This window comes from Corylus avellana, chromosome ca9 (assembly GCF_901000735.1).
Source record: "Corylus avellana chromosome ca9, CavTom2PMs-1.0".
NCBI classification, from domain to species: domain Eukaryota; kingdom Viridiplantae; phylum Streptophyta; class Magnoliopsida; order Fagales; family Betulaceae; genus Corylus; species Corylus avellana.
Window position 1 is genome coordinate 20587464 of NC_081549.1, and position 18989 is coordinate 20606452.

General features: G+C 36.6%; 3 protein-coding genes across 3 annotated transcripts; all 3 read left to right on the plus strand.

The window, feature by feature from the left end:
- The first annotated feature begins 95 nt into the window (after window positions 1–95).
- On the plus strand, window positions 96–7064 carry LOC132162617 (neutral ceramidase 2). Its single transcript, XM_059572893.1, has 10 exons — window positions 96–489; window positions 859–1244; window positions 2098–2306; window positions 2956–3309; window positions 4404–4668; window positions 4757–5027; window positions 5130–5255; window positions 5751–5814; window positions 5983–6152; window positions 6431–7064. The coding sequence occupies exons 2-10, from the start codon at window positions 901–903 to the stop codon at window positions 6977–6979; spliced, it is 2352 nt and encodes a 783-aa protein (XP_059428876.1). The 5' UTR covers window positions 96–489; window positions 859–900; the 3' UTR covers window positions 6980–7064.
- Window positions 7065–8710: 1646 nt separating this feature from the next.
- On the plus strand, window positions 8711–10689 carry LOC132162618 (probable sugar phosphate/phosphate translocator At3g11320). The gene is made up of 4 exons (XM_059572894.1): window positions 8711–9151; window positions 9299–9402; window positions 9519–9747; window positions 10278–10689. The coding sequence occupies exons 1-4, from the start codon at window positions 8711–8713 to the stop codon at window positions 10422–10424; spliced, it is 921 nt and encodes a 306-aa protein (XP_059428877.1). The 3' UTR covers window positions 10425–10689.
- Window positions 10690–13838: 3149 nt separating this feature from the next.
- On the plus strand, window positions 13839–18926 carry LOC132191846 (mitochondrial uncoupling protein 1). Its single transcript, XM_059606960.1, has 9 exons — window positions 13839–14150; window positions 15799–16017; window positions 16118–16196; window positions 16286–16419; window positions 16519–16617; window positions 16724–16828; window positions 17455–17529; window positions 18152–18238; window positions 18591–18926. Exons 1-9 carry the CDS (start codon window positions 14067–14069, stop codon window positions 18624–18626), a joined length of 918 nt encoding a protein of 305 aa, XP_059462943.1. The 5' UTR covers window positions 13839–14066; the 3' UTR covers window positions 18627–18926.
- The last annotated feature ends 63 nt before the right edge of the window (window positions 18927–18989 follow it).

An 18989-nucleotide genomic window follows, 5' to 3' on the forward strand; every position in this document is an offset into this window, starting at 1 on the left:
AAAAATAAAATAAAAAAATAAAAAAAAAATTAATAAAATAATAAGATAACTATAGAAGATGACCGAACTACCTCATTTTAGATGGGTTGACTTGAGAGTCATCCCAATAGCTGGCTAGAGGTGGCCGGACCACCCCCATAACCCTTGAGAGTGGTCCGGCCATTATGGACAGATCCTATGGACTGTGATCTGTTTCCGAAAGTGGAGCACCTTCCATTGCAATTATAATCTTAACGAAGCAACCAGAGAACAGGGTTCGTATTTTCTTCCGCCAAAAGCGATGCTTTTTGAAGAAGCGTAAAAAAAATGATACTGTTTTACTGTTTGAGCGTATTGCTGTCTTTTCGCTGACCCCACAGTGCACAAACTTTGCGGTTTGTGACTTTATTATCCCTCCAGTTTTCTCCCTCTTCTCACTTTCTTCTATGTACTTCTATACGTTGAAGCTCTTCTCGCCATGCCGACACCGAGTTGGGTTTCTGTGCTAAGGTAACTCCAACCTGCATAAATTCAGCTCGTGTTCTCTGATTTTCTTTTGTTTGTGGAAATTTTTATTATTTGATTTGAGGATGCAAACTAAGTAGCTGTGAGCTTTTGGGTGGTTGCACGGAAAGCAATTTGAGAAGTTGAATGATTATTATAATGCATACCCATTTTATATTGAAGTAGCAAGTTCTCAATTACTATAACATTTGTTTGGAAAGCCTGGGCTTTTACGTTGTTTTGAGATGTAATTTGTTGAAAGTGCTATTCTAATCAAGCTCCATGTGGGCTACGATTCTTTGATGTTACAAGTTATTATTCCGTTTGTATCAATAAAATAATACCCTCTCATGGCTTATCTTTTCTTTGCTGAAGGATGGAAAGAATTGAGTGAAGGATATTGTTTAGAAGAGGGCTATGGGGAGGCTTAGTTTTCTCTATGGCCGTGTGCAGTGGACATCTGCAACAATTTGGTTCCTGGTTTTCTTATTGTTCGTACTACATACTACTGGAGGGACTTCATCGGCTTCCCATTATTTGATTGGTCTTGGAAGCTATGACATAACAGGGCCTGCTGCAGATGTCAATATGATGGGTTATGCAAATTTGGAACAGACTGCATCTGGCATTCACTTCAGGTTGCGAGCTCGTTCATTTATTGTGGCAGAACCGCAGGGGAGCCGCTTAGTATTCGTAAATCTTGATGCCTGCATGGCCTCACAAATTGTTACTATTAAAGTACTTGAGAGACTAAAAGCAAGGTAGATAACTCTCATTACACTTCAGTCTCCATTTTTTTCTTTCAGTGCAGCAGTATCTGTACATTAATAGAGTAAACATAACATGATCTGTTTTGAGAATTTATCAATGCTTACATATTACTAATTCCCACCTAGCATATTTTGGACATGTTCTTTTTCTGAAAATAAAAATTTTCAGATCAAATCCTACCAAAAGAAGGTATAACCAGATATGAGATATCCTGTTGCACGGAAAGGGGATTACAAGGGGTGCATAAGATCAAATCTATTAGAGCAAGACTGACCTTTCTATTTTCAAATCTATTGTCTACAGACAGAGTATCTATGCAGCAGAGGACATGTATCAAAAAAATCTAAAACATGAAACAATTACTCTTTCTGTCAAGCTCCCATCTGCAATCTGTACAGCAACCTTCATACTGTTGTCTTCCTCCATTATCTTGTATAATGTTCCTCCACAATCAAATATGTTTTCTCTCATTTTCAGCTACCTCTTCCACCCTAGATAGCTTCATTTTAAGATCATCAGTATATTTCTGAACCACTCTTTGTACGTACGGAGCTTTATTTCTGGATATCCTTTCATTTCTCTCTTGCCAAAAGTAGTAGATAGTTGCAAAGATAGTCACTTATATTCTTATGTCTAAGATAGTCCCCTTTAGCATACTTGACAATGCAATCTATTTCTTCAACCCACGGAAGAAATTAGCATTTACTAAGAATATTGCATTATCTAGGACATTAGAACTTGAACCCTCCTCATCACAAATTTATCTTATTATTATTCTTTTACTCTTTCTGGATTGATGCCATTGGTGTTGCTTCCTGAAATCACATATCTTCCTTTGTTTAGGTATGGGGACCTTTACACAGAGCAGAATGTCGCCATTAGTGGTATCCATACTCATGCTGGTCCTGGAGGCTATCTCCAGTATGTTGTATATATTGTAACATCTCTTGGATTTGTACGCCAGTCATTTGATGTAATTGTTGACGGCATTGAGAAGAGCATTGTACAAGCTCATGAAAGTCTTCGACCAGGGACAATTTTTGTGAATAAAGGTAAGGAAGGTCACTCAAAATTTCTGTACTCTGTTTGCTGCATCTTTGAAAAACCATATATGTTTCTTAATCTTAGATGATATGGTTACCACCAAAGGTTTATGTTTCAACAAACTGCATATGTGTAAAAGAAATAAAAAATGCACTAAGCTGATACGTATTACCTGGAAGATAATAATGAGAGGGAAGATGCTCTCCTTTTATTTTGGTTTGGATTGAGGAACATACATCACTGATGAAGCAGAGTCGTTTGGCAGATAGAAATGCTGAATCCTGCAGTACTTTCTTTTTGAGTTGGGAAGTTTGTCGAATAATCCAATCCTTTTGAGAAATTTTGGCATTGAGGTAATCAATACCTAAAGCTTTAACTTTAATAAGCTGGGATGCTTAATTGGTATTTTTCTTTATTGTTGAACTTTCCATATATATGTTTATGTATACTGGTATTTATGCTCGGGCATCTATGGTACTTCCTGTCCACAAGAAATATGGGTGTTGCTTGGTACATAATGATGCATTTTGCTCATTCCCCTGGCTTAATATTCTCATGAGGTTAAGTGGAACCTTGGTGGGTTTGTGTTTTTTCTTATTAAAGATATGTTCTATAATAATCTGAGACTTCATGTCAACTTTTGTCATGGTTCCTCAGGAGAGCTTTTAGATGCTGGGGTGAACCGTAGTCCTAGTGCTTATCTCAAGAATCCTGCAGAAGAGCGGGCTAATTATAAGTATGATGTTGACAAAGAAATGACCCTCTTAAAATTTGTGGATGATGAATGGGGACCAGTAGGTAGCTTCAACTGGTTTGCTACTCATGGAACTTCAATGAGTCGTACAAACTCATTAATAAGTGGCGACAACAAAGGAGCCGCAGCACGGTTTATGGAGGACCAGTTTGAACAGAAGGGTTTTCTGGAAGGTTTTGATGAGTATTTCAATAAGTCTGGAACTGAAGGAATCCCCCGACGAGTCTCAACCATAGTTCCTAACCCAAAGAAAAACCGTAAGTGAACTGTAGTCAAACAACAGTGCATGAAAATACAGCATTGTATTTAAGTCTGGTTCAAATTTGTAACATTGTCTTTAAACTATTACATGCTTTCCTCATATATGTTTTCAGCTCAGGGAATCCCCACTTGAAATCAGTTCCATTTATATTATCTTAACCATAATCTAATGTGCCAAACCTGCTGAACATGATTATTATAGGTTCGAATTTAGTCTTCAAACCAGTGTACCACATTGCATATGGTACACTGGTTTTTAACTTGATAACAGCCCAGTGAATCTTAATTTCTGATTTGCAACTGAAACCAATGCTGATGGAAGAACTATCAACACGGACCAATAAATACTCTCTCAAAAGATCTGTTTGCATCGACTCTGTTCATTTACCAAATATGATCAGAGGAACTATATGTTGAGAAATTAGGCATATACCAACTTCTACTAAGATTTTGGTAACTTGGGCTCCATTAACAAGCACAAGCTCATAAGGATTGTTTTTTAGATTACACACATCTCTCAAGGAATTGAATTAGTAAATTGACTAAACTCAGGGAATCCCCACTTGAAATCAGTTCCATTTATATTATCTTAACCATAATCTAATGTGCCAAACCTGCTGAACATGATTATTATAGGTTCGAATTTAGTCTTCAAACCAGTGTACCACATTGCATATGGTACACTGGTTTTTAACTTGATAACAGCCCAGTGAATCTTAATTTCTGATTTGCAACTGAAACCAATGCTGATGGAAGAACTATCAACACGGACCAATAAATACTCTCTCAAAAGATCTGTTTGCATCGACTCTGTTCATTTACCAAATATGATCAGAGGAACTATATGTTGAGAAATTAGGCATATACCAACTTCTACTAAGATTTTGGTAACTTGGGCTCCATTAACAAGCACAAGCTCATAAGGATTGTTTTTAGATTACACACTTCTCTCAAGGAATTGAATTAGTAAATTGACTAAACTGGTTCATAGGTAGGCCAGGTGCACATCATGAGATCTTGTAGAATACCTTTCTTACCTTAGGAAACAGAAAAATGCTTCGAACTTCATTGTATACAATGTATGAAACAGGAAATCAATTTCTGAGACTTGCCGCCCACTTTCAGTTTTCTCAAGGACGGCCTGCAACTAGGTTTTCAAGTCTTGCTAGACGGGTCAGGAATGCTTCCGGGCAAGCTGATAGGCCTCAGTTTGTATCTGCATTCTGTCAATCAAATTGTGGTGATGTAAGCCCGAATGTTCTTGGTGCATATTGCATAGACACTGGATTGAGTTGTGATTTCGATCACAGTACCTGCAATGGTAAAAATGAATTATGCTATGGTCGAGGACCAGGGTACAAACTCTCAAAATCCTGAAATTACTTCAAGTGTAATGTTCAAATATGTAGTATTGTTTTTAAGCTGTTTATGGTCATTTGGCAGTTACCCTGATGAATTTGAGAGTACTCGTATAATTGGAGATAGGCAATTCAGAAAAGCTGTGGAATTGTTTGGCGGAGCAACTGAACCCCTGAAAGGGAAAGTTGATTACCGACACACATATCTAGATTTCTCCAACCTTGAGGTTTCACTTCCTGAAGCGAGAGGGGGTCATGAGGTGGTGAAAACATGCCCAGCTGCCTTGGGCTTTTCTTTTGCTGCAGGGACCACTGATGGTCCTGGAGCATTTGATTTCAAGCAGGGAGATGATCAGGTATGAAATTGCTGGTGCATATTTGACCCATCTTTAAACAATGCCCTTGTATGGTGAAACACTTTTACTGTGAGTTGAGTCTTTCCCTGGGTGCTTCTACAGGGGAATGTGTTCTGGAGGGTAGTGAGGGACTTGATAAAGACACCGACTCAGGAACAGATCAAATGTCAGCATCCGAAGCCTATTCTGCTTGATACTGGTGAAATTAAGGAACCATATGACTGGGCAGTGAGTTTCTAATTTAGTTTTCACTTAATATAAACATTGAATAAGCATATATAAGTTCATTGACTTTCTGGACAAGCACTATGGTCGATGAGGTGCTCGACATGGATAGCCGTGCCTCGGGTGCAGAACTGCATTTGCAGGACTAATGTCATTGGGACTGTCTGGAAATCTCATACACCAATCATGCTGAGTAATGGAACTTGTTTATAAGCATACCCTTTAGCTTTCCTTTTTAGAGCACATTTTGGAGAATCTTTGCAACATTCTATCTGAATTGATTTTCTGGACTTGGAAATATTTTTTGTGATGTTTGGCCTACTTATAGGTTATTATATGCTATTAATGGTGCAATTGTTAGAGTTTGGTGATGCTTTCTGATGATTGTTTAAGAATTGTCATCAATTTGTGTCTCTGGATCAATTGACCAGTGCTTCAAATTTCTTCATGTATGGGTCAATGGTGTTTCTGACATTGTGGATTTAACTATTTATGCAGCCCTCAATACTTCCAGTTCAAATTTTGCGGATAGGGCAACTTGTGATTCTCAGCGTTCCAGGAGGTAAAATAACCCTGCTGTATCTTCCATTAGAATACTACTTGAACATTATTCACGTTGGTAAGAGAATGGTACTTGGAGATGAAAATGGTGCCCATATTAGATGATAGGGTGTACTGTGCACATAGATTGGTAAGGTCTCAGACTCTCAGGTCATATTATTTCTTGCAGAATTCACAACCATGGCCGGCAGGCGCCTCCGTGATGCTGTTAAGTTGGTACTTACTTCTGGAAGTAATGGAGAATTTGACAAAAATGTCCATGTAGTCATCGCAGGGCTGACCAATACATATTCGCAGTATGTGACCACCTTTGAGGAGTACCAGGTGCAAAGATACGAGGTTTGTGCCACCTATTTCTCTATTTCCATAATCTTGTTGACAACAATCTGGCATAGCACATGCTGCTTCCAATTATCTTCATCTGTTCAGCTATATAGTTACTAAAAGTCACTCCAAAATGAGGTGGCTTTTAAAATCACAATTTGAGCATTACTCATATAAAGATAGATCTTTTTGAAGTTCGTCGTGAACGGAAACATGCAGAAATTGTCTTATTCTCTCACAGAATCCCCGGCATTGCATAAATCCTCTTCTGATTGGTATTTTTTGATTGTCAGGGAGCCTCCACACTGTATGGTCCACACACACTTGATGCCTACATTCAAGAGTTCAAAAAATTAGCTGCAGCTCTTATCAGTGGCAAAGCAGTTGAACCAGGCACCCAGCCCCCAGATCTCCTTGGGAAGCAAATCAGCTTACTTCCACCAGTTGTAGTAGACGCCACCCCTCCTGGCGTGAATTTTGGGGATGTCAAAACTGATGTCCCTCCAAATTCCACCTTCAAAAGGCGTGAAATGGTCACAGTTACCTTCTGGTCCGCTTGCCCAAGGAATGACCTTTTGACTGAGGCCACATTTGCAGCGGTTGAGATTCTGCAGGACCAAAAGACATGGGCACCAGCTTATGATGATGATGATTTCTGCCTGCGGTTCAAGTGGTCAAGGCCAGAAAAGCTTAGTCCTTACAGCTATGCAACCATGGAATGGAGGATTCCTGAATCTGCAGCTTCAGGTGTGTACCGGATAAGCCATTTTGGTGCTTCAAAATCACTTTTTGGGTCTATTAGCCATTTCACAGGATCATCTAGCGCCTTTGTAGTGGCATAGAGAGGTGGCAATATACATTGAACTCATTGTTAAAGTTGTCAATATATTCCACCATGAGAATTATATAATCATATATCTCTACTCAGGGACGGGACTAGGAATTTTTATCGACAAGAGACAAAGTATGAATGAGAAATATATTAAAATAGGAGGCCAAAGAATAAATGATAAATATATTAATATTAAATATTAAATCAACATATAAAAAATATCCAATAAGCAAACATTACCCTTAGCTCTACGAAAAATCACATTCTCCTCATATGCACATTGCACTCTAGAAAACATTATGGATTTTGGGAAAAGACATAGGGCATTTTAATTCATAGGTTTGGGGCATTATGGTTATATGGATTTTCTTGTTTGAGGGACACAATGTATTCTTAAAAATTTTGGACTGTTTTTTATGGGTTTAAGCCAAACATAAAATTGTGGACTAACTTCTTTCTTTTGGGGCTGAGCCAGACCCAAACTAAAAACTTTTGTCTCAAATGCAAATTTTAAAAGTAAAATTAATAATAAAAAAAAAATTGTAAAACCGGGGGTGGCCATGAACCGCCCCGGTCTGTGCATAGCTCCGTCTCTGTCTCTATTGCTCTCTCTCTCATGTAGGACCGGTCAACAAGTAGATTACTTTAATTAAAACCTCACATATAGAACTGGACAACAAGTAGATTACTTTAATTAAAACGTAGGATAAATGAAGGAAACAAAGTATGAATTCATTTGAAAATATGTGTTGGGATAAGCGGTGTTTTAGCAAAGGGTGCCTGAGAATATATGTTTTGGGAAACTCCTTGAGACCATGAGGTTGGCTTTAAAAATACTGTCAACGTTCACCTTCACCATGGCAAGGTCGTGACAGGGGAGGCTAGATTTCTATAAATACAAAGCTACATGTCGTTGCTGAAGAAACGTCAATTTGGGGGCGTGGAAATGGTGGGCAACTAGTCAATACAACCATCTTAAATTGAAAAATACTTGACAACTAAATAATTGACAGCAACCGTCTTATTCATGATCCCGGAAAGTGATTTTTGAAATGGCTAATCATTATCTTTTTCTTTAAATAGTTAATTTAACAAATCCTTATCATTTAATTTAGAAATGAGGATGATGGGTACTCAACTCTTTTGTCCAACTTAAGTCATTTTAGCCTTATTTTTTATTTTATTTTTTTTTAAAAAAAAAACTAAATAGCAAATGAAAAAAATGTGTAAAGGAATAATATCTATTTTTTGTCATTCTTTTATTTGGTATTTTTTAAAAAATAAAAAATGATATTTTTCTTCATAACAATGCAATTTTTTTTTTAAAAGATATTATTCTTTTACACATTTTTTTTCATTTGCTATTTAATTTTTTTAAAAAATAAAAAATAAGGCTAAAACTAAGCCTAAGTTGGACAAATTAGTTGAGACTCTTTATCATTTTCCTTTAAAAATAATACTTTTAAAATTTAAGAAATTATAGAGGACATATCACGTGGTACACATAATAGTACCGATACGCATGAATAATCAGCAAGAGTCAGATGTGTACATTCGGGTCCCACGACAAGTACTCGACGTGTCAAATGCGGGCCCCCACTCGCCACGCAACTGGCATGTCCTGAGCTTCCTTGATCTTCAAGGTTTCTCCATTTATTGTTCCAATTTCCATGGGGTCGCGCCCACGCCGCGTAGCTTAAATCTTCACCATCTTCGCCTTAGAATTCGAAAACGCCCCATCATGAAGAACCAGATCCCATGGTCGACGGTTGGGATGGTGGCCGCGTGGTACAGCTCCAACATCGGTGTCCTGCTTCTCAACAAGTACTTGCTCAGCAACTACGGGTTCAAGTACCCGGTTTTTCTCACCCTCTGCCACATGACCGCCTGCTCGCTGCTCAGCTACGTTGCCATTGTTTGCATGAAGGTGGTGCCCATGCAGACCATCAAGTCCGGCGCACAGTTCCTCAAAATCGCCGGCCTCAGCGTCGTGTTCTGCTTCTCCATCGTCTGCGGGAACGTGTCGTTGAGGTACCTTCCAGTGTCGTTTAACCAGGCCATCGGGGCCACCACGCCCTTCTTCACCGCCGTCTTGGCCTACGTCATGACAAGCAAGAAGGAGGCTTGGGTTACTTACTTGACTCTCCTGCCTGTTGTTGCAGGGGTCATCATTGCAAGTGGGGTAAATAAATCTTCCTTTTTTCTTCTTTGTAATATTAGGAGTAAAAGCACCAGTTAATCTTGGGTAATTGGTAAAATAATTAAGCAAAAAAGGTTTCTCCCAAGTATTTCACCAATTATAATTTATCCTATGATTATTTGGTTGCAGGGTGAACCAAGTTTCCATCTGTTTGGGTTTATCATGTGTGTTTCTGCTACAGCTGCAAGGGCATTAAAGTCAGTGCTTCAGGATATCTTGCTGTCCTCAGATGGGTATCTATGGATCTCTCTTTCTTGCAATTGCATTATTGTATGAAACTAAAGAAATTAGGGCTTAAGAACTAGACTGAGATAATTATAACTACAATGTTAATTTTTTTTTTTTGCAGAGAAAAGCTTAACTCTATGAACCTGCTGCTGTACATGGCACCAATAGCTGTGGTTTTCTTACTTCCAGCAGCTCTGTTGATGGAGAAAAATGTGGTTGATATCACAGTAGCCCTTGCCAAAAAAGATATCAAAATAGTCTGGTATTTGCTCTTCAATTCGTCGCTAGCATATTTTGTGAACTTGACCAATTTCTTGGTCACCAAACACACCAGTGCTTTGACCCTCCAGGTATACCCCACATTTCAATATCTTTTTCGGATCTAAATTGCTAGCAAGCCGAACAGTAAATGTGAAAAAGTCCTTATGAGGCCTATTTGTCCGAGCATGGGACCAAATTGTCTAAGAAACTCTCTGACATTTGCTATATGAATTGATAGCAATCCAAACAATAAAATTATTAGGAATCTTTGTCCATCATTTTCACCTCCTTTGTGGTTTACTAAAATCATTCATATATGTACAGATTTTCAGTCAATATGTTTTTTTGGGAAAATTACTCTTTATCCTCTCAAAGTTTAAGACAATTTTTAATTCTATCTCAAATGTTTCAATTTTTGCAATGCACCCTCAAACTTTCAAATTTTTGTAATTCAACTATTCCATCAGTTAAAGTCATTTTGACTGACAGAACAGTGATCACGATCACGTAACTCACATGTGATCACTGTTGGCTTTTTTTTTTTTCCCCAAAATTCATTACCGGCAATTTTTCCTTATTTTTTCCTAGTTTGAGATTGGGAGAGTCTTCAACTTTGCAGGTTTTGGGGAATGCAAAAGGAGCCGTCGCTGTGGTTGTCTCAATTTTGATATTCAAAAACCCAATCTCGGTTATTGGGATGGCAGGCTATGGGCTTACAGTGGTTGGGGTTGTAATGTACAGTGAAGCCAAGAAGAAGGGCAGATGAAACTTGTTTTGTTTATGGGTTCTTCATGCAAATGCAATCAAAATCTATCTTCTCCAACTTTGTGTGCAGTGCAGAGCCAGCATCAAGGCTTGCAGAACCACCATGGCTTGGTCTCTTGCTTAAGGCTGATGCCCATATTGTGCCTGCATAATTTCTAACCCTATGGAAGCTTGGGAGATCAGGAGTTTCCATGATTATAGTTCTATCACCAACCACAAACTTGTCAGATTGCCACCAGGGGTGGAACCAGGATTTTTGGAGTAGGAGGACGAATTTTTTATTTTTTATTTATTTATTTTTTATAAGTTGGGAGTGTTGACTTATATAAATACAAAAGCACATAAATACATATAGTTTCTCTATATGTATGTTTGTGAGTGTTTATATAAAATAAAAACATATACGTCTTAAATTTAATCTCATAGCATCACAAATACATAATAGTTTAAACAATTAGTAAAATAAATTAAATACGATCTATAGAGTTTAAGAAAAATGGTACCAAAAATAATTATTGTAAACTCAAACGACTGCATAATAATCACTCAAAAAATAAATAAAAAACAAATATTTTCATCATATTTCACATTTTTGCACCAAAAAAACACAAATAAATGCAAGAAAAATGAGATGTGAGGAAGATGGCTAAGAAAAAAAATACAAACGGAATAACGCATAATATGTTAATTTGGGGGGACAAATGTACTACTTTTTTGGAACAATTCTTAATATATGTATATTTTATAAAGAATTATAAAATTTTGGGGGGACGAACCTAGCACATAGTTCCACCCCTGATTGCCACCTCTCAACTACTCAATTGAATTTGTCTTAGCATTTGTTTCAGGGCAGATTTGGATCCAACAAACAAGATCATTGATTATTTAATGACAGATGTTTCAATATACATTTTTTTCAACTAAATCATTGTTACCATGTGAGTTATGTATAGGAAAGCATTATAATGTTGGTCAAACTATCAATGGTTCCATTTGTTAATACTTTTTAGAGAGCATTATTTGTTTTTTGTTTGACGTGTTCTGAAGTGACAAAAGTAGTTTTGTGAGTTTTGAGTTATTTGTTAATGTTTTTGTTTTTGTTTTTTTAAAAAGAAAACAAAAGAAGAATGAAAAAGATGGCATCTCTAATTACAAGCAACCAAACTTGGCAATGTGGCTGTGGCATCTGTTCTAAGTTACCAACCCTTTGTATTGATCCAATGGATAGAGGGAATAACTTTGGGTTCAGAAGGGGACTAAAGAATTTGTGCTCTCAGATTTCTTAAATGGATGGTGTGCAGAAAAAGTTAATTTCAATCTGATTTCCCCCCTCTAAACCACCCCTTTTATATTGGAATATAGGTATATAATTAAATGGGTAAAATCATTTAAAATGGACAGTATTGAGTGTTTTGTAAGCACATGGGCAAGCAATTGTTTAGGACCAATTCTTGACCAAAGAGAATACCAAAAGCCTGTGTCCTTAGAAGGACATAGCCTTTTTTTTTCTTTTTTCTTTTTTCATCTTGTCAATTGATTGAATCATGGGTTAAATTCACTTTATCTCTTGGAGTTTCAGGAGTTTTTCAATTTAAACTCTAATGTTTAAAAATCGGTAATGTATCCTCCTAATGTTTTAAAAACTTTCAATTCAAACATTCCGTTACTAATTTCCGTTAAATTGGACGAAAATCTATAAAATTATGTAATTACCCTCAATGCTTTTTTTTTTTTTTTTGTCAAATTAGACGAAAATTAGTAACAGATGGTCTTAATTAAATTTTTTTGAAATATTAAAAAAGTAAATTGCCAATTTTTAAATATTGGAGTTCGAATTGAAAATGGAGATGGATAAGGTTCAAGTCTAATGGTAAGACAAAATTAATTTTGATCTAATTTCTTTTGGCCTCTGACATCTAAACCCTCCCTTCTTAATTAGAATACAAGTATAATTAAGTTCTTAACTAATTATTTAAATACAGAAGAAAAAGAAATGGAGATGGAGTCAAACTTCAATACACGTGGGAGGCTGCCGTATGCAAATGAGGCAAGCAGCCGCGTGAAACTTTTCATCCAACTGCATGATGAGTCAGCAGCCAGTTGCACGCTGCCTCATGGGCCTCATCAAATCACAAGTGGCCCATGTGGACGCCATAATTCTTTGTCTTTTTTCGCTTCTTTTTTTTTTATGCTACCTCTTTGCAGTACCCAATAAGGGCAAGTTTTGTTGGACGAAATCACTCTCCCATAAAAGGGACTGATGGGTCCCAGATTACACAATTACACATAATCCAAATCTTAAAAAGTTGTTTGGTCATTAAACTATCTTACTTTAATTGCTCTTTTAAGTACCTGATTGGCTATTTGCCTTTTTAAGTCATTCTGCCAGTAGGTTGTGCTTATCATCTTGTAGAATTATTACATAGTAGAGTTGGTAAAATATTTTTTTTTATTTTTTTTTAAATTTTGTAACTATCTTATTATATAAGTTAATTAAACATAAATAATTTAAAAATTCGAAACATAAAACACTTTCAAAAAAAAAAAAAAATTGAGATAACTGTATGACCACCTTCAGCAGAAAATAGGGATAGATACATGTCTACCTGAAACAAGTCAGGAGTGGTCATACACCCACCACCCAAATTGAGGTGACCTACAATCTATCCTCTTCTTTTCTATTGAGAGTAGTCACAGTCTGTTTCGAGCCACCAATTGACGAATTGAGTGACTTATAGGCTGGATTATATTAATAGGTGAGTAGAATCATTAAAAGAGAAAATGGCTACCATCAAGTTAGTGTTCATAAAATAGACGTCAGCTAAGGCTGGCAAAATAGCTATCTGGTACATACTTGTTTATTCTACGCATGCTTTTTTATAATAATATTTTAGATTAGATGCATGAATTTTCTAAAATTTTATTATAAAAAAACATGTATAGGATAAACAGGTACTTGCGAGGTACTTATTTTGCCAGCCTTAACGTCAGCTGCAGAAGCGTAGTAGTATATTGTGATCTTTGTATCTTATATGGATTAAATCTAATCTTAACTATATGTATATAAGCTCTTGAACATTTCTCTATATAAGCCAATTTGTAAGGGTGAGTTAATACCCGAAATTTGTATTTTATAACATTCACACTTTTTTTTTGTTTGTTTTATTCGTGGTTTTATTTTTATTTTTTTAAAAATAAGCATATTTAATATTTATATTTTTGAAAACACAACCAAATAATTTTCTTAAATAAATCCCATAAAAATATTTTCTCAAAAATAACATCACTAGAAAAACACTTTTCCCACATTTTTATAGCATCAAAACACCTTCTCAACTAAAATCCAAAAACACTAAAACAAATTAAACAAAAAGCAAGGAAACAATTTCACGCAAGTAGGCGAAACAGAGAATAAGTTTGGAGGATGACGAAGAAGAAAAGAAACAACAGAGCTGAAAAGGAAAACCCATTTGCTCGGTTCCCTTACTTTTCCCGAGATTCGCGTCATCCGAAAAATCGCTCATTCTCTCTCTTCTGCTTTTCAATAAATACCCATTATTGATCTCTTTCTTCTTCTTCTTCTTTCTCGCGCACAACTGGGTTGCTCTTAGACTCGTTATCGGCCAGTGGGGTTGCGTAGAAAATGGTGGCCGATAGCAAGTCTAAGTCCGACATTTCCTTCGCCGGAACTTTCGCCAGCAGCGCTTTCGCAGCTTGTGTCGCTGAGGTAATCAGTCATTGTTTTGCTTTATTAATTTTAATGAGAATTAACTTTAATGAAACAGAGTTTTACTTGTGTCTTAGTTATTCTTCTATTGATTCAATTCGTTTCTAGTTTGTGGCATGCGATCTCTCTCTTTTTACTGATTGATAAAGTTTGTGTACGTTATGCATTTTAACACGAGGATTGTGATTGATCAGAACCATATATGTAAGCTAAGCTGCTTCTTGTGCTTCTTTGTTTTTGTTTTGTTTGTGTGTGTGTTTTTCCATTATTTTTTCCTGGGAGTGAAATAAGAATCCGTTTGGCCCTTAGATTTCGCAGCCAAAAGCGTGATTTTAAACAAAATTAGGAAGTGTATAATTTGGGAATAAGTTTTTATAAAATGGCTGTTTGAAAATGTATAAAAATTTACCCTGCGTTTTTTAAATTGCACGATTTAAAGGTTAAGCTGTGATTTTAAATATCAAATGCGATTTTACTAAAATCTTAATTTTTTTCAACTGCACTTTGAAACTGCAAACCCGAATGACCCTAAGTTGTTTTGCTTGAAATATGTGAAGATTAAAGAAATCTGTAAAGGTTAGTTATTATTGGCTCTCAACATTGACATGTTGCCGTATGAGACAGTTTGTTACAATCCCAAGAGTTAAAGATTCAATCAAATCATCGTCCAATAGTCCTAGGTTTTTTAGGATCAAATGGTTTGGCCCTTAACAATTGGAATTGGTATCAAAGCAAACACCACATCACGGATTCGAATCATGGAGGAGGCGACCTATAGGGTGAATTAAAATATTTTGGTATTATGTATGAGCATATTGTTAAGGCTTTAAATACTGATAGGTAAGTAGAGTCGCAAAAGGAGAAATTGCAACTATTGGATCAATACCAATAGACTGGACCGCCTTGGATGTGGGTTTTGGAAGCGTGATGGAATACTACAATTCTAAATCTTTAGGGTTTAACCAAATCAGCATCCACAGTCCTAGGGTTTTTGGCTCAATTGTTTGGCCCTTAACATTGTTGGCTAGCACATCAGTTTGGCTTTAGATTGTTGTTTTGGTGAATCGATTGGAGACCCATTACCATTCTTATGACAATTCCTAAACCCATTTCTAGATCTTGGAAGTAGATCCACTGACACAAATTGATTGCCCATGTCCATGGTGACTTGAGCAATGGAGAGGGATAGAGTGTTGCAATTAAGGCTTCTGGTTTGTATGGCTTGGAGAAAACCTTAAAAGAAAAATAGATATGGCCTCTGTACTGACCTGACCCTAGTAAGAATTACTTTGAACCAACTTTGATATAATTTTGTGTTATGAATCAGGTGACTGCCTATAAACTCTAACGATAAACTATAATGTTTGTTAACAGTTAATGGTGTAGTGGTACAAATTGTGTTATGCTTCAATATTGTGCTTATGTAACTGGTAATGCTTCAGTTAGATATGACCCCCTAGTCTGGTGGAAGTCAAGCTTGAGGTTTTGTAGATCAATGTGTGTAGTCAGAAGCCAAGCTGTGCTGATTTGTTGACCGTCTTTCATGTGTTCAGTTCACCAGTGATATTGCCATTTTAATTGCTGAATTTTGGTAGAACTGAGTTTTAGAATTCATTTATTTAGCAGCAAGTGCTTGAACTTGATGCAGATTTGTACTATTCCTTTGGACACTGCTAAAGTTAGGCTTCAGCTCCAAAAGAAGGCCATTGCAGGGGATGGAGTGGCCTTACCAAAATACAGGGGTTTGCTGGGCACAGTGGGTACCATTGCGAGGGAAGAAGGTCTATCAGCTCTGTGGAAAGGAATTGTACCTGGATTACATCGCCAATGCCTGTTTGGAGGTTTAAGAATTGGATTGTATGAACCTGTGAGTTTTGGATTTTGCCTTACCAGAACTTGGTGTAAATTTCTATGCTTTGTTTGCCCACTGATTTCTGATACTGTTGTGTTAACTGTGATCTTCACAGGTTAAAAACTTATATGTGGGCAAAGACTTTGTTGGAGATGTTCCTTTATCCAAGAAAATACTTGCTGGACTTACAACTGGTGAGCACACTGTTGAATCTTTATGGAATTATCTTTTACATGTGCTAATTTGGGGAATTTCTTTTACCTGTCTTTGTCTTATTGAACAGGCGCTCTAGCAATCACCATAGCAAATCCAACTGATCTTGTCAAAGTGAGACTTCAAGCCGAAGGAAAACTACCACCTGGTGTGCCAAGACGCTACAGTGGAGCTCTGAATGCTTATTCGACAATTGTGAGACAGGTTGTGCGTCTAACCTTTGTGATCAAGAAAGGAAGTCACTTGGTCTCTTTTCAATTGATGATTATATCCTATGTCTCTAAATTATTTCATAATTCTTAGGAAGGAGTTGGGGCTCTTTGGACTGGCATTGGGCCCAATATAGCACGAAATGCTATTATAAATGCTGCTGAACTAGCCAGCTACGATCAAGTGAAGCAGGTTACTTTAATAAACAATAACTCGTGATGGAGAAACTTTTCCTGTCTTTTGGAGTGGGACTCTTTGTGATACTTCTAACTGATTAGTGTAAAAAATTTCAATTCAGACAATTCTGAAAATTCCAGGATTCACGGATAATGTTCTCACTCATCTCCTTTCTGGTCTCGGGGCAGGGTTTTTTGCCGTCTGTATTGGCTCCCCAGTTGATGTGGTACTGTTTCTGCACTCACAGATGGGACTCTTTTTGAACAGTTTACCTTTTATATTCTGGTGCATGGTGTTTTCCATTTCATTTTGCTAATGCATTATGCAGCATGGTGCTTTGCATGTGATCTCTTTCCAATCTGCTTTTGATTTTATATTTCTGGTGCCTGGAGTTTATAATGCAATCCAATTTGGTGACTATTTTGCAAGATGGGGAAGTAAATGTTCTTGTTAACTGAGGATCATACTATGTAGCCTGTACATGGTTACATGAGAATTTCCTCGTATTTGCCACCCCACCCGGTGTTTCTGATGATGTCATTGTTACCATAATTATATGATGATATAAAAATTCCATTCAAGCTGTGATTATAAAATTTTGTAACCTAGTATTGGCATCCATATGGGAGATTGATAAACTTGTCAATTTTTCCCAGGTGAAAGTATATTTAGATCAAGACTTGATTATCTCTCTTTTTTAGGGGCAATTGATTTAGTTCCCTATTTTCTTGTTGACTTGTTCAGTACCAATACCATGCTTCCTCTTCCTCTTCTCTTTCCTCTTTTTGCTTCCTCCTATTGATGTTTTTAACTCTGACGAATTAGTTGCTTCAATGGTTCTGCTATTGGCAGGTTAAGTCAAGAATGATGGGAGATTCTGCTTACAAAAGCACGCTTGATTGTTTCATCAAAACATTGAAGAATGATGTATGCTTATTCTTCCAACTCTATTTGACAGTTCATTGCAAATATTCTTTTTTTTTTTTTTGGTGGGGGGGGGTGGGAAACATTTGTTGACTTCTGTCATCGTCTTGCTTTTGGCTAATGCTCCTCTTCTTGTTGGGTCATTGAAGGTAATATGATCTAGTGTGAAAAGCTTTCTGACATTCTAACTGCACATTGATATGAGCTGTGATGTTTGTTTCTTCAGGATGTTTTTCCACTCACAAATCATGAAAAGATTCATTTTCAGACAATAAAAAGAGAAATTGAAAGTTTTCAGTTTATGATTACATTCTACCTTAATTAAAAAAAAATTAAAAAAATTAAAAAAAAATTCACAGAAAAAAGAAAAGTTCCATGTTTTTTTCCCGCTCCTCTCTTCTTGCTTTAAGAAAATGTAGTTTGCTCAGAAGGCTTACGAGTTACGTTTTGTCTTTTTCGGTACAATCTTTTTTGGGTATTGAGATATTTAGACTCTTTTATTTGCATATATGTTTAATTTAGTTGTATCTTGATTTCTGGAGTCTTCATTATTTGAGGATCATTGTGTAAATGGGACAGCCCCATTTCGTAAAAACGATAAACTTACAGCATTTACGTTATGCAGGGACCTTTGGCTTTTTACAAGGGCTTTATCCCAAATTTTGGACGGCTGGGATCGTGGAATGTCATCATGTTTCTCACATTAGAGCAGGTACAAATTGCATTCTAGTTATTTTTATATTCCCTCCCTTTTAAGTGTCTGGCCTTTTTCGCATTTGGTCTGTACACCAGTTTTCACCTTCCACTTCTGTTGCAAGATATAAGCATTTTACTAGGACCATAAAACCCATATCATTAATTGTGGATTAGGACACTTCTGTATTTGGCATAGAATAATTAGATAGAACTTTTTCATGGATGTCTTTTATTGCCACTTAACCAGGGGCCAGCAGTGACACAAGAGGCCTGAGTTTTATTTATTTATATTCTTATATCTATTAATATTATTTTTGGAAAGCTTGCTCATCTTTTCTTGTTTGTTTTTCTTTTCTCTCCCATGGCAGGCTAAGAAGTTTGTCAAAAGTATAGAATCATCTTGAGAACAAAAAATTAGACTCGAACGTAGAGCGTAGAGCGTGTGGATTTTGCAAGTCGATTGCATCTGCGGCCAATTGAAGTTTTTTTCTTTTCTTTGAAAATAATAAAGTTCTTGTTTTTCAATTTTCACTGTTCGTTTCATTTTGCTAACTGAGATGGAGAATCCTGCAAGAGGAACTCCTCGAAGGTCTTTAGAAACTTACAAGCTTTAAAGTAGCAATAAGTCATTTTTCTGGACATGTTACTTCACTGTCATTCCTATTGATGCATTGTAATCATTGATTCTCCCTTTTTTTCTTTCTTTTCATTGTGCTTCCTGTCCAAAGTATGCCTAATTTGCCAATATGAAATTGCTCATAATTGTT